The 18,251-nt window shown below is 42.0% G+C and overlaps 2 protein-coding genes across 11 annotated transcripts; both read right to left on the bottom strand.

The window, feature by feature from the left end:
• Positions 1–26: 26 nt before the first annotated feature.
• Positions 27–13,801, bottom strand: LOC103512756. 7 transcript variants are annotated; one of them, XM_026826146.1, is made up of 9 exons: positions 13,703–13,801; positions 12,848–13,099; positions 11,926–12,192; positions 11,171–11,371; positions 10,663–10,877; positions 9,682–9,809; positions 8,260–8,683; positions 8,037–8,072; positions 27–280 (listed from the first exon to the last, which is right to left on the bottom strand). In XM_026826146.1, the coding sequence occupies exons 1-7, from the start codon at positions 13,735–13,737 to the stop codon at positions 8,279–8,281; spliced, it is 1,503 nt and encodes a 500-aa protein (XP_026681947.1). In that variant the 5' UTR covers positions 13,738–13,801; the 3' UTR covers positions 27–280; positions 8,037–8,072; positions 8,260–8,278. The 7 variants fall into 7 exon arrangements, with proteins under 7 accessions (XP_026681947.1, XP_017301026.1, XP_017301027.1 ...); XM_026826147.1 differs by lacking the exon at positions 27–280 and adding an exon at positions 5,129–5,172; XM_017445537.2 differs by lacking the exon at positions 8,037–8,072 and having other exon boundaries at positions 8,224–8,683.
• On the bottom strand, positions 5,231–6,800 carry LOC103512755. 4 transcript variants are annotated; one of them, XR_003392477.1, is made up of 3 exons: positions 6,283–6,800; positions 5,920–6,109; positions 5,231–5,535 (listed from the first exon to the last, which is right to left on the bottom strand). XR_003392477.1 is itself a non-coding variant. In XM_017445539.2 (3 exons), exons 1-2 carry the CDS (start codon positions 6,600–6,602, stop codon positions 6,067–6,069), a joined length of 363 nt encoding a protein of 120 aa, XP_017301028.1. In that variant the 5' UTR covers positions 6,603–6,800; the 3' UTR covers positions 5,231–5,691; positions 6,029–6,066. The 4 variants fall into 4 exon arrangements, 2 of the variants coding, with proteins under 2 accessions (XP_017301028.1, XP_026681949.1); XM_017445539.2 differs by having other exon boundaries at positions 5,231–5,691; positions 6,029–6,109; XR_001809596.2 differs by lacking the exon at positions 5,231–5,535 and adding an exon at positions 5,721–5,760 and having other exon boundaries at positions 5,983–6,109.
• Positions 13,802–18,251: the final 4,450 nt, after the last annotated feature.

Genomic DNA, 18,251 nt, shown 5'->3' with positions numbered 1-18,251 from the left:
AAAGTTGCTGTCAATAAAAAACAATATTTCATATTTTACAAAAATTCTTGTTTTATTACAAAATAAAAGTACAAAACTTGTTCGTATAGAAATTGAAAAAAAGAAAAATTTTGATAGTCGCCAACTTCGGAGCCGGTTTTCTCCTGACTCCGCGATAACGCCGAAAAATTTATCAGTTTAAAGATCCTAAGAGGATTTTGCAACATTGAAATGGTGTTGACTTCGAAATTGATTTGGTCCATAATCATTAGGTGCCTTCAGAAATATTGTAATTTGAAACCTGAAATAAATAGGAAACAAACCGTTGATTGCGTTAGGTAATCCATTCCTCATACCCATTTCGGAAGAAGAGGAGGAAGAAGAAGAAGAAAAAGAAGAAGAAGAAGAAGAATGGAGATCACATATCTCGAGTCAACCTTGAGCTTAGAAACTAGTTCTCAGAATTTTATTAAAAAAAAAGTCTTAGAAAAACGCCAAAATCTTTGTAGGTAACAGGAGAGTTTCTACAAGGATGATGATGAGAAGACAAACACCACAGGGGGAGTGCCATCCCATGAAATGCTCGATCTAAGCAAGGTATACCTGCCGTTCCAATTTTATGGAACTTTATTTTTAAGAGATTCCGCTAGCCTGCGCTGGTGTGCAAACTCACTAGCTTATTTCGAATAGATCAGTTCCGCTTACTTGGGTGAAGTTTCATAGTCAAAGAGCAGTCAAAAATGAGGAACAACGGAATTCTTCTTTTTCTTCTACGACTTCTAGATCCCGAGATAAATCGTTTTAAAAGAAAATACCGGTAAATCTTGAGCTCTGACGTCTTTGACGACGAATGTGATGAGAAGACAAACACCACAGGGGGAGTGCCATCCCATGAAATGCTCGATCTAAGCAAGGTATACCTCACTTTCCAATTTTATAGAAATTTATTTTTAAGAGATTCCGCTAGTCTGCGCTGATGTGCAAACTCACTATCTTATTTCGAATAGACCAGTTCCACTTACTTGGGTGAAGTTTCATAGTCAAAGAGCAGTCAAAAATGAGGAACAACGGAATTCTTCTTTTTCTTCTACGACTTCTAGATCCCGAGATAAATCGTTTTAAAAGAAAATACCGGTAAATCTTGAGCTCTGACGTCTTTGACGACGAATGTTGTGTTTGTGCGCATACGTTTCTGCGCATTTCCTGAAGTCTGACGTCACACATCTCTGAACTCTTTTATTAGAACGAAAAATGAAAATTGAATTTTCGACCTTTTACAGTTATTATTTCGGATTTTTGACCTCAGATTTGGGTTTTCACAACTTTTTACATAGGAATCGACCATTTATTAATAAATTTTACCCAAATTCAACTGCTCGACAGCCTAAATCAGGGGAAGTAACCCAATAATAGAGTTCTTCCACCCTAAACGTGTGGCACCCTGTCACAATTTCTTTCCTCAGTGTAGCTTAGACACCTATACCTGCCGCTGCCGTGCAAAGAGGCACTGAAAACGGTAAAAACAATAAGACCTCCGTTGTCACAGTTCCCACTATCAAACCTCTCTCGGTGCTAACGAAACAACATAGGTACATAAAACAACATAGGCACATAAAACATAGTTAAAGCGCCTAAGGCAAGTCACTTACTGTCAGGTAGACCTAACAGACGAACCTTTTCAGCCGTAACTGTCAGGTCTATCTGATAGTGTGTGTGCTCATCAGGTATACCTGACAAGCGGACCTGATTACGTGTACCTGACAGGCGGACCTGATAGTGAGTGGTTGGCCTAATAGGAAAAAAGTATCAGGGTTTTCCCACAGGAGTTTTTTCACCCACCCATTGTTAACCTCTATTTTGTGTCCACAGGGGTGAGTACAATGTGCAAGACTACGCTGAATATTTGGGTCTGGATCCGAAGGACTTTTTCAACGGTGAGACTCCGCCATTCAAAGTGGAACCTATGCCAGTGTTTGAGCACGGGAAAGGACATGACATGTTCGATAATCAGACGGACTTCACGTATCTGGAGTACGAGATGACCACGGATCCATGTAAGTTCAAACCGTATGGCCCATGTATTTGGACCAAAAATTTTGCCTTCTTTTAATTGTTTTTCTCTTTTCCCCCTTTATTGTACAATGTATAACAAGGAGAAAGCATGAACGCGATTATGTTGGGAGTGCCCAAGGAGAAATATATTAACCTTTTGCGTACAGAATCAATTTCACCAGAATCGCTCTTACGGTAGGATTCATGTCCCACATGAAACTCAAGCGTTGTTGTTACAGTCAGACGTAAACAAAACATTTTTTTCAAATACGGTAGGATTCATGTGAGACATGAAACCTCCGAAAAGCGATTTGTGGTAGGCTTCATGTCACACATGAAATTGTTCCCTCGCTTTTAATTTATTTTCTTTTTTTTCCTAGTTGAGATAGAAACATCTGGTTTTTTTTGTCTTCTTCGGAAATCTTCGGACTATAATTCCGAATGCTTTGGAATCATAATAAACAAACACCGGCTTTTCAGTCTGCATTTGAAAGGAGCAAAAGATACACAAGTTCCTAGGCACGTCCTACCGTAACGCCTCCTATCTGTAAAAATCAAGCCGACCGTAGCGAGTAAATCTGTAGCTTCATGCTGGACATGAATCCTACCGTATCACCAGATTTAAGTTATATTTCTCCTACCATAATGGCGGAACCATGATTTCATGTGACACATGAATCTGTCCGCAAAAGGTTAAAATGTACAAACCTCTGTTGATGTTGTACAGAGAAATAGGAGATGCAGTAGTCACAGAAGATTTAAAGCCAGCAATTTAGCTACGTTTGACACACAATAATGGTTATGAAGTCATTTGATACATCTTTTCCCCAACAGGACATTGGAGGTTAAGCAACATGTCAATATCTGGATCATGGTCAATATCTGGACGGGAGGGCGGGGACTAGTTGACACATTTTCACAACCATCCCTCATATAATATCTGGAAGCTCATCTTTCTACCCTCAGGCGATTTCATCTGCCTCTACTTCGTGGTGTCTTTTTATTATTATTATTATTATTATTATTATTATTATTATTATTATTATTATTATTATTATTATTATTATTATACCCTATAATTTGTATGGATATGGAAATGACACATGAGGAGACTAAACATCCACGGATCAAAAGTATTCCGCGGACACCTACTGGGAAGCTGGGAACCACTTATTTGTACTGTCGATTTTGATAACCTAGTTTAGCTTGAAAGGTAGCACACCTATACTGTAGTCTCCGGGTTGTAACTAAAATTCCGCGAACCTATGCCGACCGTATACTTCACCATGTACGCTAGAACCAAACACTCATCAAGCCAGCCTAGTTAGCTTAGTTGGTAGTGCGTCTGTCACGTAAGCGCTAGGCCGCGGGTTCGATTCCCGCCCGGGGCGGAAGGAATATTGGTAGAAAAGACAAGAAATTGGAGAGCAAGAATACATCTGATGCAGTTGGTTGGGTTGGTGATACAGAGAGGGAATGTGATGAGATTGTGTAATGTAGAGGTTGACGAGTTTGAAAGATAAGTGAGAATCCTATTTTATTAGCTTCTTCAAGGGTAGAGCAACTACCTTGTATCTCCTCAAAAGACAAGGTTCGTTCTCGGAACGACTCTCTCCTATCCTGCCCTCCTTTTCTCTTCGATTTCGGGACTATAAGACCTCCGTAGATACAGTTCCCTCTATCAAATCTTTTTAAATCCTCTCCCTCTCGCTCTCTTTTAAAAGATGTTCATTTGTTGTGGGACTCTTTCCTCTGGGTCTCATTTTCGACAATGTTTCCCCGCAGGTCCCACAGAGTTCGCGCCGGTGTTCACCTGTCACCAATGTCCCGCCCGATTCCTCAACAACGAAGAGACAGACGGCGCCAACCTTCTCATGCGCCATTACGTCAAACATCAGAACCTGAATGAGCTGTACTACCCTATCATGTGGCGATTTGAGAGGAATAAGACGCGATGGTATAACTCGCGGGTGAGGAAGTATTTCCTGCGCCTCCTAAGGGAGCAGGACCAGGGTCTGTCTGCCCAGGCCCACAGCTAGAACGTTGAACGTCGGACCCGATATTCCGCACCAGGGTCTCTCTTTCCACAGTTAGGACGTTGAACCCGAGATTCTTCATAAGGACATATTCAATAGAGGATATCAAGGCATTTGCAGCAATGCCAGCTTAAGTAGTCTTCTGCAGATTATGACGATGGGTCAGCTCCCTGGTTAGGGGTCACCTGTGCTCGCGTTGCACGCGCGGGAGACCCGGGTTCGATTCCCGGCGGGGTCAAGAAATTTGTATCATGCAAATGATTGATACCGTGACTGGCTGTTGGTAGGTAAACATTGGATTTTAGGATTATTGAGATATTGGAAAAATCCTACAATGCTGCAGTGAGCACCAAAGTTGTGACATAATAACACAAAGAAACTGCATTTATAAGGACATATTTGGACTGGGGACCCAGTAGCTCAGAGGAGAGTGTTGGACCCGAGATCTCCAGTAAAGACTTGAGTTGTGTCCCTACATGGTCAACCTAGTAGATCAACGTCCACTGAAACCGTACACTGCCTCGACAACATAGATTCACCTCTTCACCTCGTCGATGAACGGTCGGTCTACGGTCGATCGACGAGGTCGACCTTTGTGTGGACACAGCTTGAGCCCCAGAAGTCCAGATTTAGAACGTTGGACGAATCCGGAAGGCGTGGGTTCGCGCCTCCGTGGTGGCAAATAATTATTTGGTGTTGACTTCGAAATTGATTTGGTCCGTAATCATTAGGTGCCTTCAGAAATATTGTAATTTGAAACCTGAAATGAATAGGAAACAAACCGTTAATTGCGTTAGGTAATCCAAACCTCATACCCATTTCGGATGAAGAGGAAGAAGAAGAAGAAGCAGAAGAAGAGGAAGAAAAAGAATGGAGATCACATGTCTCGAGTCAACCTTGAGCTTAGAAACTAGTTCTCAGAATTTTATTTTAAAAAAAGTCTTAGAAAAACGCCAAAATCTTTGTAGGTAACAGGAATAACCACATTCTACATCAAATGTATGAAATTTTTGGACGTCCTTGGGGGTAAAAATGGGGGTCTTGAATTTGAAGCAAAAACGGTCCATAATCATTAGGTGCCTTCAGAAATATTGTAATTTGAAACCTGAAATAAATAGGAAACAAACCGTTAATTGCGTTAGGTAATCGATAACTCATACCCATTTCGGAAGAAGAGGAAGAAGAAGAAGAAGAAAAAGAAGAAGAAGAAGAAAAAGAATGGAGATCACATGTCTCGAGTCAACCTTGAGCTTAGAAACTAGTTCTCAGAATTTTATTTAAAAAAAAGTCTTAGAAAAACGCCAAAATCTTTGTAGGTAACAGGAATAACCACATTCTACATTAAATGTATGAAATTTTTGTAGATGTCCTTGGGGGTAAAAATGGGGGTCTTGAATTTGAAGCAAAAACTGTTATCGAGCTTCCTCCACTTCAAATTTGAGATAACCTTGAAAAATTAAGTTTTGACCTTGAAATTTTTCAGTTTAACCTTGACCTTAACGGAGCTTCTCCATTTCAAATTCAAGATGGCCATTAAAAAAATGTCTCTTGACCTTGGAAAGTTGTATATATTTGCAGTTTTGCAGTTTGATTGCAGTTTGACCATGACCTTGACTATATTGACCTTCAAATTGAAATTTTTCAGTTTAACCTTGACCTTAACGGAGCTTCTCCATTTCAAATTCAAGATGGCCTTTAAAAAAATGTCTCTTGACCTTGGAAAGTTGTACATATTTTGACCTTATGTCTCTTGACTTTGGAAAGTTGTACATATTTTGACCTTATGTCTCTTGACTTTGGAAAGTTGTACATATTTTGACCTTCAAATTTTGCAGTTAAATTAAGTTTTGACCTTGAAATTTTTCAGTTTAACCTTGACCTTAACGGAGCTTCTCCATTTCAAATTCAAGATGGCCTTTAAAAAATATCTCTTGACCTTGGAAAGTTGTACATATTTTGACCTTCAAATTTTGCAGTTTGACCATGACCATGACCTTGACTATATCTTCAGCAGCAGCATGATGGTGCACAGAACGGACCCAGAAATTTTTCAGTTTAACCTTGACCTTAACGGAGCTTCTCCATTTCAAATTCAAGATGGCCTTTAAAAAAATGTCTCTTGACCTTGGAGAGTTGTACATATTTTGACCTTCAAATGTTGCATGACCTTGACTATATCTTCAGCAGCAGCATGATGGTGCACAGTACGGACCCGATATAAAAGAACATGAGCGCTATCGTCTTCGCGTTTCTCAACAGGAAACCGCTGAATCCGCTGTTCTGTATGTTGATCACCGTTTGTCCACGTCCATAGTCCATGTCCATATACGGATGATGGTTTCGCCGAAAGTGATGGAAGTGGTGATGGTGGTGGCGGTGGTGTTTGGGTTTGATTTGGATGTCTAGAAACGGTTCTGGTTCTGGATCCGGTTGCGGGTTAGGGTCGGGGGCGGGGTCACCGGTGGTAGATTTGAAGGTCAGGCAGATCAGGATGAATGTCCCGAGAAGAAGGTTGGCTTTGTAAATGAAAGACATTTTGCTCAGGAAAGTCACTTCCTTAATGACGGAAAAACCGATAAAATGTTGAGTTTTTAACACGAAACAAGCAATTCAATATTCCAATGTTTAATTTCTTTTAAAATAAAAAAAGGTCCCTATGAAATGACTTTGTATTTTATTTTAATATTTGATTATTTTATTTATTGGGCTCTATATTATTTGATTTTATTGGTCTCTTTTGTACTTTTTAGGTGTATGATTTTATTTAAATGTCCACCTATGACACGAATGTCCCGAGAAGAAGGTTGGCTTTGTAAATGAAAGACATTTTGCTCAGGAAAGTCACTTCCTTAATGACGGAAAAACCGATAAAAGGTTGAGTTTTTTAACACGAAACAAGCAATTCAATATTCCAATGTTTAATTTCTTTTAAAATAAAAAAAAAGGTCGCTATGAAATGACTTTGTATTTTATTTTAATATTTGATTATTTTATTTATTGGGCACTATATTATTTGATTTTATTGGTCTCTTTTGTACTTCTTAGGTATATGATTTTATTTAAATGTCCACCTATGACATGGTATTTGCAAGTTATTCAATTTTAAAAACTTAAACACAAATCAATGTCACATAAAACTAAACACTCCACAAGTCTTCTCTAAAGGTTGACACCACTCTTTCTCCAACTTTTCTCCTAGATTGTTTGTGTTTTGATGTCATATTCCAACGCAAGTTATTCAATTTTAAAAACTTAAACACAAATCAATGTCACATAAAACTAAACACTCCACAAGTCTTCTCTAAAGGTTGACACCAGGTCTCTTTCACCAACTTTTCTCCTGGATTGTTTGTGTTTTGATGTCATATTCCAATAGAACTGAATATAAATCAATCAGATAAGGTCGATTAATTGATTGTGAAGTAATGACAACACCTGATTTAATAATAACATAATACATAGTTGTAAGGTGCCTGTAATTATAACTATGAAGACCATAGCATAGGTTCGTCTGTTAAGCTCCAGAAAGTTGCATCAGAGATTTACCTCACAGGTAAACCAATCAGTACCTACCAATGGCGACAGTACGTTGAATGTACTAGTTTCCAACGGATCACTGAAGTTAAGCAACGTTGCGCTTGGTTATTGTCTGGATGGTGACCACCTGGGGAATCGCTTGCTGCTGGGTTCCCGTTCCCACTCAGGCTGGGTGAGGTTAAATTGAGGAGGCAGAGGTAGCTTGTCGCCGAATGGTGGGTAAAACCCCCTGGCACGAGAGGACCTAAGTTGTTAAAAGTGACGTTAATTAAAGCCCTATACCTATCTGCCTACCTACAACTCATTTATTTATTTCTGAAGTTTTTATTTATTGGTTTTTCAGAACAATTCTCTGAATTAAATAAATATTCAACAAATGGTATAACCATCCGTAAAAGCCGGAGCTTGTGCCACGGATGGGGATGAACTTACTTTCAGTTCCTCCAGAATATCGGTGGGGGGGCGCCACCTATCTGCCTACCTACAACTCATTTATTTATTTCTGAAGTTTTTATTTATTGGTTTTTCAGAACAATTCTCTCAATTAAATAAATAGCCAACAAATGGTATAACCATCCGTAAAAGCCGGAGCTTGTGCCACGGATGTGGATGAACTTACTTTCAGTTCCTCCAGAAGTATCGGTGGGGGGCGCCGAGTGGTCGTCGTTTCGTCCTCAGTCAAATCCTTTATCCGGCATCGTAAACTTCGACAGCGACTCCTGTGACAACGAGTACACATATTGATCTATCTGATCCTGCAGGATAAACGGACGACGTTTTCGCGTCGTCGTCGGCGTCGGAGAGGTAAACTTGGCGTAAATCGTCGCCAAGTCCTTGAGAAGACCGAGCATATCGTCCGACGAAGTCGTCGACTGCGTTGTTAGCGTCGTTCGCGTTAGGTTGCGCAAGAGTTCGCGTCGATAGGCTTCCAAGGAGTTCCAATATTTGGCGTTCCTTTTCTTCTCGAATTCGGCGCTTGGTTCGCCGATGCTACCCGGGAAAGTGGTCAGGTTTTGACTCATGTAGTGTGAAAGAGACTTGCGGATTTTCTCCTTCTCTGCGCGCTGTTTACGCAATACCTGAGGAAGTGAGATGCAAACATACAAGCTGTATAAGATAGAAGATGCAAGAATCCGCAGCACCTGAAGAAATGAGATGCAAGATGTGTTGTACGCAATACCTGAGGAAGTGAGATGCAAACATACAAGCTGTATAAGATAGAAGATGCAAGAATCCGCAGCACCTGAAGAAATGAGATACAAGATGTGTTAAGCCATGTAGTCCATGCACTAAGAGTGACCGTCTGCCGAACCACAGACTCAGGTCCGTCAGGCAGTCGGAAAAACAGGCGGAAAGGTTGAGACCTAGATCTTGTACCATCGACCTTCACATAAGGGTGTCCACGACGCAGGCTGGAATCTCCTGCTTGTTTGGTTAAAATCTTATCGAAAAAAAAACATCGACCATCTCAGAAATTGGCAAAAATACTCAGCTCGATTTCTGCGAGGGTCGGTACCATGGTCAAGGCTCTCACAGACTCAGGTCCGTCAGGCAGTCGGAAAAACAGGCGGAAAGGTTGAGACCTAGATCTTGTACCATCGACCTTCACATAAGGGTGTTCCACGACGGAGGATGGAATCTCCTGCTTGTTTGGTTAAAATCTTATCGAAAAAGTATTTAAAAAAAACATCGACCATCGCAGAAATTGGCAAAAATACTCAGCTCGATTTCTGCGAGGGTCGGTACCATGGTCAAGGCTCCGTTGAGGACACTTCTATTCATTAGCATGGTTTGTTTATTTTCTCTTCGGTCGGTACTAGACTATGGTTGATGGTCGGTTCTCCGTTGTGGAAATGTGGACGCCTATTTATTCCTGAGGACAGACACTCACTATCAGGTAGACCTGACAGGCGGACCTTTTCAACCCTGCCTGTCAGGTCTACCTTGATAGTGTGTGTGCTCATCGGGTATCAGGTAGACCTGTTAGGTGGAACTTTTTTTGTACCTCGGTACCGCTTTCGCATGACTTCAAGGCGGACCTGATCAGGTCTACCTGATAGTAAGTAGTATTCCTTACCTTGACCTCTTCCCACTCCTGCGTGTTGTAATAATAGTCACTATCATAGATGATAGTCGAAGTGCGACGTTGTTCATAGTAGTAGTTGTATACGACAGAATCCCGGTGCCAGTTCTGAACCGGTTTGCCTGAAAAGGATCAAAAGATTTAAATCTGTCTTAAGGTGTGTCCAAACAATCGACGCCGTCAATTGACCGTCGAATGAAACCGTACACTGCCTCTACAAAATAAATTCACCTCTTCACCTCGTCGATCGACGGCGGGTGTCGACTATGTGTGGACACAGCTTTACATTGGAAGCGTAGTCTAGAGATGTCACTGGAGTTAAAAAAAGCTGAGTGTTTCACCGCCGTTTTTATTTCGTAGCAATGAAACAACCGCTACATTCGACGACGTCCTTCCTTTATTATTACGATAGTAATAAATAGGTATAGGGGACGGACTATTGTATTCTTATTTTTATTAGTTTTTTCTACTAATAGTCTTATTAGTTTTTTCAATGGTTCTACTGACGCCGTCAATCGACCGTCGAATGAAACCGTACACTGCCTCTACAAAATAAATTCACCTCTTCACCTCGTCGATCGACGGCGGGTGTTGACTATGTGTGGACACAGCTTTACATTGGAGATGCCACTGGAGTTAAAAAAAAAGCTGAGTGTTTCACCGCCGTTTTTATTTCGTAGCAATGAAACAACCGCTACATTAGACGCTTGTCGTCTATGTCATAACATGCCCATCCCGTAATATGCCTCTCATCAGATGGGCGAGAAGAGACACAAAACTCCCCTTTTAGGTCCTGGATCAACACGAGAACACCAGAAAGTAACCCGTTGAAATATTTGCAATGGAAAAAGGACCTTCTGTATGGCAAGCAAGAGCGGTACCACTGTGCTAACCGTACTTTCTAGTACACATTTCTAAAAATGATAGACCTTCATTATTTTCGAAACTTTCCGAATTTCCAATGAAGTCTCTTACCTTCATTATGCCGTTTCATGCACTTCTCAATGAAGCTCTGATTCCAGTCACGCATTTCATACGAGTAGTCTATCGCGCTCAAGTAGGTACAATCCGGCACGCGTGTCTGGGTGATGCCCTTGCGGCGTAGTTCACTATCATGATCAAACATGAAATGATCATCCCATGTGGGGAGCTCATTGGCGCGACGCTCCTCGGAACTGTTGTAGTGTAGCCTACGAGGGGAAAATGAGAGACCATTTTTTTTTTTTTCTTCTTCTTCTTCTTCTTCTTCTTCTTTAAGAGATTTGATAGAAGGAACTGTAACTGCTAAGGTCTTATCGTCCATAGAGAAGGAAGACATGATAGAAGAAAGTCAGCCGTTCCGAAAACAAACCTTATCCCTTCAGGATAAAATCCGCCCCAGGCGGAAATCGAACCTGCGGCCTAGCGCTTACAAGGCAGACGCGCTATCAAACAAGCTAACTAGGCTGCCTATTATTCTTTAGCTACACCAGGAACGACTCACTTGTAGGTTCCGTTCTTCATATGCTCCACAATATGATTGTTGAGATTGTTCTCATGTGAGAAGAAAGCTCGGGTTCCATTACAATGGTGACATGTGAAGTTAATAGGGGGATTCGGATAAGGAGGGAGCGTTGTGGGACGTTTGGTAGCCTCGTTAGTTTCCACTTGCTCCCAACTACCGGGAGTTCTTTTTGACGGAGTCCTGAAACGAAGGGAAAATAGTACAACTCAGTCCAAGAACTAGACTCTCGTTTGGTGTTGGTCACCTACTCCGATATCAACCAGGAGTAACGTTGCTTAACCTCAGTGAATAATGCCAGCCACTCTCTATCAGGTCTCAGGTAAACCTGATCATTTTTACCTGATAGAGTCAGTTCTACTTGATCGTGGTGTACCTGTCAGGTCTATCTGATAGTGAATGGCTGGCCTTAGACTTACCTCATATCAATCCAGTACACGGTAGGCGTAACCCAAAGTCCCTCCGCGGAATTATTCGTATAGTACAACACAGTCTAGGTGCTAAGCCGTCATTTGGTGATGGTCACCCACTCCAATATTAACCACATGCAATGTTTCTTAACCCCAGTGATCACTCACCTCAAATCAATCCAGTACACGGTAGGCGCAACCCAAAGTCCCTCCAAGGAGTTATTCGTATAATACAACACAGTCCACGTGCTAGGCCGTCATTTGGTGATGGTCACCCACTCCAATATTAACCACATGCAATGTTTCTTAACCCCAGTGATCACTCACCTCAAATCAATCCAGTACACGGTAGGCGCAACCCAAAGTCCCTCCGCGGAGTTATTCGTATAATACAACTCAGTCCACGTGCTAGGCTGCCGTTTGGTGGTGATGAAATCCTCCCGTTTGATTGGTCGCCACGTTAGGTACTCGGTGACTCGGTTACGTTCGTAATAGGTCGGGTTGGGGGGCGATTGGTAGAATTCGAGCTCGTCCCATTCGGAAACGTCGGAGGTGTGGAAGTTGTACTTGAACATGTCCTTGTGCGGCCAGAGCCTGGAGGAAATGGGAGGGGATTTTAGTGAACATGAAAAGGAATGTCCGAAACTCTGCGCCGACCGAAAAGGCGAAGAAGGAGCAGAAGAGGAAGAAGAAGGAAAAGAAGGAGGAGGAGTAGGAGCAGAAGAAGAAAAAGATTATGAAAAGGAAAAGATGATGAAAGGTGAAAGATAAATAAGAAGATAAGGGTTCCAATCGACTTCGGTCGACCGTAGTGTAGAAACTCCCAAATTCAGCTGTGCAACCTTCTCAATGACAAACTGTCCATCATTGTCACCAAAACCTTGATAGTTTGGTGTTTGGATACGCTTCGCACACTAGCAACCAACCACTTTCACCTTGATCAACCAAAGAATTTGGGTGACATTGACAGATTCGGAAAGTAATGTAAAACAGAACGCGTAATCCTTGCTGAAATTTAATGGTAATAGTGGGGAATAGGGAAATGAATCAGTAAATGGCTTCTACAAATTAAATTATTCTCAAGGGCAAGGTAAACGTGTAAACCTAGACCCTCGCTAAATGAAGTGTACCTGAAGGCATGTGATGTGTTCCAATCCACTCGACCCCATTGCCTGGCATTGTCGAATTTTCGCATTCCCCACCATTTTCAACATGAAATTTCTGAAAAAGAAAACACGACTAAACTTACACGGTCTCATTTTGTCCTTTCGTATATTGAAACTCAACGCTCCAGGTGGTGTTGTAGTATCGGTTAGCGATCTCGTCCGTTGGACACGATTCGTAGGTCGTTTGATTGGCCAAGTCCTCTGATAGGCCTGAATATAGCCACGTTAGCCAGTTAGTGGGCAGGGTTGTGAACGTGGCGTTTTCCTCCTCGTACGACATGAAGGTTTGATTCATCACGGCTGATCCGTTCCATTCTTCCAGTCCGAAGGTGTATCTGGAGGTCAGAGTTACCAGAGGATGATTTTACAAAGGACATTTTGAATAAGGCCACTCACTATTAGGTATCAGGTAGACCAGAGAAGTGGACCTGATCAGGTGTACCTGTCAGTTCTACCTGATAGTGAATGGCGGACCTGAGGACCCTACATCCCCCTAAAGCGGACTACACATTGGGCGAACCCCGTCTATTAGACCAAATTTGTCTCACGGACGGGCTTCCGTCTAATGTGGAGTCGACTTAGATCAAAAAGCTAACCGGACGAAGGACAAAAGCCGGATATGCCCGACTAAACCCGAACATATGCGACTAAAGCCGAATGGTGGCCCTACCTGGGATCGGGTGTCCATGCTTTCCAGTAATCCATAGTTTCGTCACTTGACCATGTAGTTCTCTAGCCGGATATGCCCGACTAAACCCGGATATACCCGACTAAATCCGGATATGCCCGACTAAACCCGAACGCAAGGGCCTACCTGGGATCGGGTGTCCATGCTTTCCAGTAATCCATAGTTTCGTCACTTGACCATGTAGTTCTCTAGCCGGATATGCCCGACTAAACCCGGACATATCCGACTAAACCCGAACGCAAGGGCCTACCTGGGATCGGGTGTCCATGCTTTCCAGTAATCCATAGCTTCGTCACTTGACCATGTAGTTCGCAAGCGTTCACGTCGCGTTAAATTGACCCGCCTGTTCCTTTGAGACGGTCTCTCTCCTCCTGTTCTTTTTGCCACTTTTCTAATTGCTCCTTGAAGTTACCTGGAAGACAAGGAACAGAATTTTAGTCGTGTGAGTAATGGACATGACTACCTAAAATCTGTGTTTCAGCTAGGTTTAAGACGGGGTCACCGGTGGTAGATTTGAAGGTCAGGCAGATCAGGATGAATGTCCCGAGAAGAAGGTTGGCTTTGTAAATGAAAGACATTTTACTCAGGAAAGTCACTTCCTTAATGACGGAAAAACCGATAAAATGTTGAGTTTTTTAACACAAAACAAGCAATTCAATTTTCCAATGTTTAATTTCTTTTAAAATAAAAAAAAAGGTCGCTATGAAATGACTTTGTATTTTATTTTAATATTTGATTATTTTATTTATTGGGCTCTATATTACTTGATTTTATTGGTCTCTTTTGTACTTTTTAGGTGTATGATTTTATTTAAATGTCCACCTATGACACGGTAGTTGCAGGTTATTCAATTTTAAAAACTTTAACACAAATCAATTTCACATAAAACTAAACACTCCACAAGTCTTCTCTAAAGGTTGACACCTCTCTTTCACCAACTTTCCTCCTGGATTGTTTGTGTTTTGATGTCATATTCCAATAGAACTGAATATAAACCAGCCAAATCAATCAGATAAGGTCGATTAATTGATTGTGAAGTAATGACAACACCTGATTTAATAATAACATAATACATAGTTGTAAGGTGCCTGTAATTATTACTATGAAGACCATAGCATAGATTCGTCTATTAAGCTCCAGAAAGTTGCATCAGAGATTTACGACATAGGTAAACCAATCAGTACCTACCAATGGCGAGAGCACGTTGAATGTACTAGTTTCTAACGGATCACTGAAGTTGAGCAACGTTGCGCGTGGTTAGTACCTGGATGGTGACCATCTGGGGAATCGCATGCTGCTGGGCTAACGGCTCCACTCAGGCTGGGTGAGGTTAAATTGAGGAGGCGGGTAGCTTGTCGCCGAATGGTGGGTAAAACCCCCCGTCACGAGAGGACCTAAGTTGTTAAAAGTGACGTTAGTTAAAGTTTGGGTGACATTGACAGATTCGGAAAGTAATGTAAAACAGAACGCGTAATCCTTTCTGAAATTTAATGGTAATAGTGGGGAATAGGGAAATGGATTAGTAAATGGTTTCTACAAATTAAATTAATCTCAAGGGCAAGGTAAACGTGTAAACCTAGACCCTTGCTAAAATGAAGTTTACCTGAAGGCATGTGATGTGTTCCAACTTCCAACCCACTCGACCCCATTGCCTGGCATTGTCGAATTTTCGCATGACCCCCAAAACAAGAAAAATTGTTAAATATATCGATATATCGGCGATATATCGATATATTTTCCCCGATATATCGATATCGATATATTGGAGGGGCCGATATATCGATATATCGATTTATCGATATATTTGCAACTCATTTACATCCCTAGCATGTGATGTGTTCCAATCCACTCGACCCCATTGCCTGGCATTGTCGGATTTTCGCATGCCCCACCATTTTCAACACGAAATTTCTGAAAAAGAAAACACGACTAAACTTACACGGTCTCATTTTGTCCTTTCGTATATTGAAACTCAACGCTCCAGGTGGTGTTGTAGTATCGGTTAGCGATCTCGTCCGTTGGACACGATTCGTAGGTCGTTTGATTGGCCAAGTCCTCTGATAGGCCTGAATATAGCCACGTTAGCCAGTTAGTGGGCAGGGTTGTGAACGTGGCGTTTTCCTCCTCGTACGACATGAAGGTTTGATTCATCACGGCTGATCCGTTCCATTCTTCCAGTCCGAAGGTGTATCTGGAGGTCAGAGTTACCAGAGGATGATTTTACAAAGGACATTTTGAATAAGGCCACTCACTATTAGGTATCAGGCAGACCAGAGAAGTGGACCTGATCAGGTGTACCTGTCCGTTCTACCTGATAGTGAATGGCGGACCTGAGGGTCCTACATCCCCCTAAAGCGGACTACACATTGGGCGAACCCCGTCTATTAGACCAAATAGGTCTCACGGACGGACTTCCGTCTAGGATGATGAAAGGTGAAAGATAAATAAGAAGATAAGGGTTCCAATCGACTTCGGTCGACCGTAGTGTAGAAGCTCCCAAATTCAGCTGTACAAGTGTACAACCTTCTCAATGACAAACTGTCCATCATTGTCACCAAAACCTTGATAGTTTGGTGTTTGGATACGCTTCGCACACTAGCAACCAACCACTTTCACCTTGATCAACCAAAGAATTTGGGTGACATTGACAGATTCGGAAAGTAATGTAAAACAGAACGCGTAATCCTTGCTGAAATTTAATGGTAATAGTGGGGAATAGGGAAATGAATCAGTAAATGGCTTCTACAAATTAAATTATTCTCAAGGGCAAGGTAAACGTGTAAACCTAGACCCTCGCTAAATGAAGTGTACCTGAAGGCATGTGATGTGTTCCAATCCACTCGACCCCATTGCCTGGCATTGTCGAATTTTCGCATTCCCCACCATTTTCAACATGAAATTTCTGAAAAAGAAAACACGACTAAACTTACACGGTCTCATTTTGTCCTTTCGTATATTGAAACTCAACGCTCCAGGTGGTGTTGTAGTATCGGTTAGCGATCTCGTCCGTTGGACACGATTCGTAGGTCGTTTGATTGGCCAAGTCCTCTGATAGGCCTGAATATAGCCACGTTAGCCAGTTAGTGGGCAGGGTTGTGAACGTGGCGTTTTCCTCCTCGTACGACATGAAGGTTTGATTCATCACGGCTGATCCGTTCCATTCTTCCAGTCCGAAGGTGTATCTGGAGGTCAGAGTTACCAGAGGATGATTTTACAAAGGACATTTTGAATAAGGCCACTCACTATTAGGTATCAGGTAGACCAGAGAAGTGGACCTGATCAGGTGTACCTGTCCGTTCTACCTGATAGTGAATGGTGGACCTGAGGACCCTACATCCCCCTAAAGCGGACTACACATTGGGCGAACCCCGTCTATTAGACCAAATTGGTCTCACGGACGGGCTTCCGTCTAACTGGAGGAAATGGGAGGGGATTTTAGTGAACATGAAAAGGAATGTCCGAAACTCTGCGCCGACCGAAAAGGCGAAGAAGGAGCAGAAGAGGAAGAAGAAGGAAAAGAAGGAGGAGGAGTAGGAGCAGAAGAAGAAAAAGATTATGAAAAGGAAAAGATGATGAAAGGTGAAAGATAAATAAGAAGATAAGGGTTCCAATCGACTTCGGTCGACCGTAGTGTAGAAGCTCCCAAATTCAGCTGTGCAACCTTCTCAATGACAAACTGTCCATCATTGTCACCAAAACCTTGATAGTTTGGTGTTTGGATACGCTTCGCACACTAGCAACCAACCACTTTCACCTTGATCAACCAAAGAATTTGGGTGACATTGACAGATTCGGAAAGTAATGTAAAACAGAACGCGTAATCCTTGCTGAAATTTAATGGTAATAGTGGGGAATAGGGAAATGAATCAGTAAATGGCTTCTACAAATTAAATTATTCTCAAGGGCAAGGTAAACGTGTAAACCTAGACCCTCTTGGGTGACATTGACAGATTCGGAAAGTAATGTAAAACAGAACGCGTAATCCTTTCTGAAATTTAATGGTAATAGTGGGGAATAGGGATATGGATTAGTAAATGGTTTCTACAAATTAAATTGATCTCAAGGGCAAGGCAAACGTGTAAACCTAGAACCTAGACCCTTGCTAAATGAAGTGTACCTGAAGGCATGTCCTTGATCAACCAAAGACTTTGGGTGACATTGACAGATTCGGAAAGTAATGTAAAACAGAACGCGTAATCCTTTCTGAAATTTAATGGGCAATAGGGGAATGAGTAAATGGCTTCTACAAATTAAATTAATCTCAAGGGCGAGGTAAACCTAGACCCTTGCTAAATGAAGTGTACCTGAAGGCATGTGATGTGTTCCAATCCACTCGACCCCATTGCCTGGCATTGTCGAATTTTCGCATTCCCCACCATTTTCAACATGAAATTTCTGAAAAAGAAAACACGACTAAACTTACACGGTCTCATTTTGTCCTTTCGTATATTGAAACTCAACGCTCCAGGTGGTGTTGTAGTATCGGTTAGCGATCTCGTCCGTTGGACACGATTCGTAGGTCGTTTGATTGGCCAAGTCCTCTGATAGGCCTGAATATAGCCACGTTAGCCAGTTGGTGGGCAGGGTTGTGAACGTGGCGTTTTCCTCCTCGTACGACATGAAGGTTTGATTCATCACGGCTGATCCGTTCCATTCTTCCAGTCCGAAGGTGTATCTGGAGGTCAGAGTTACCAGAGGATGATTTTACAAAGGACATTTTGAATAAGGCCACTCACTATTAGGTATCAGGTAGACCAGAGAAGTGGACCTGATCAGGTGTACCTGTCAGTTCTACCTGA

This window comes from Diaphorina citri, unplaced genomic scaffold (genome assembly GCF_000475195.1).
Source record: "Diaphorina citri unplaced genomic scaffold, Diaci psyllid genome assembly version 1.1 scaffold881, whole genome shotgun sequence".
NCBI classification, from domain to species: domain Eukaryota; kingdom Metazoa; phylum Arthropoda; class Insecta; order Hemiptera; family Psyllidae; genus Diaphorina; species Diaphorina citri.
Note: the sequence above shows the minus strand (reverse complement) of the source record. Positions and strands in the feature narration are given on the sequence as shown.

Excerpts from the sequence above, each read along its gene's own strand:
- LOC103512755 (XM_017445539.2), bottom strand. The coding sequence starts at position 6,602 with ATGTCTTTCATTTACAAAGCCAACCTTCTTCTCGGGACATTCATCCTG. Across the intron at positions 6,110-6,282 it reads GCGCTCATGTTCTTTTATAT|TGGGTCCGTTCTGTGCACCA; the intron begins CGGGTCCGTACT and ends CTGAAAAATTTC.
- LOC103512756 (XM_017445537.2), bottom strand. The coding sequence starts at position 13,737 with ATGGATTACTGGAAAGCATGGACACCCGATCCCAG. Across the intron at positions 13,100-13,702 it reads GCATGGACACCCGATCCCAG|ATACACCTTCGGACTGGAAG; the intron begins GTAGGCCCTTGC and ends TCTGACCTCCAG. Across the intron at positions 9,810-10,662 it reads CATGAAACGGCATAATGAAG|GCAAACCGGTTCAGAACTGG; the intron begins GTAAGAGACTTC and ends GATCCTTTTCAG.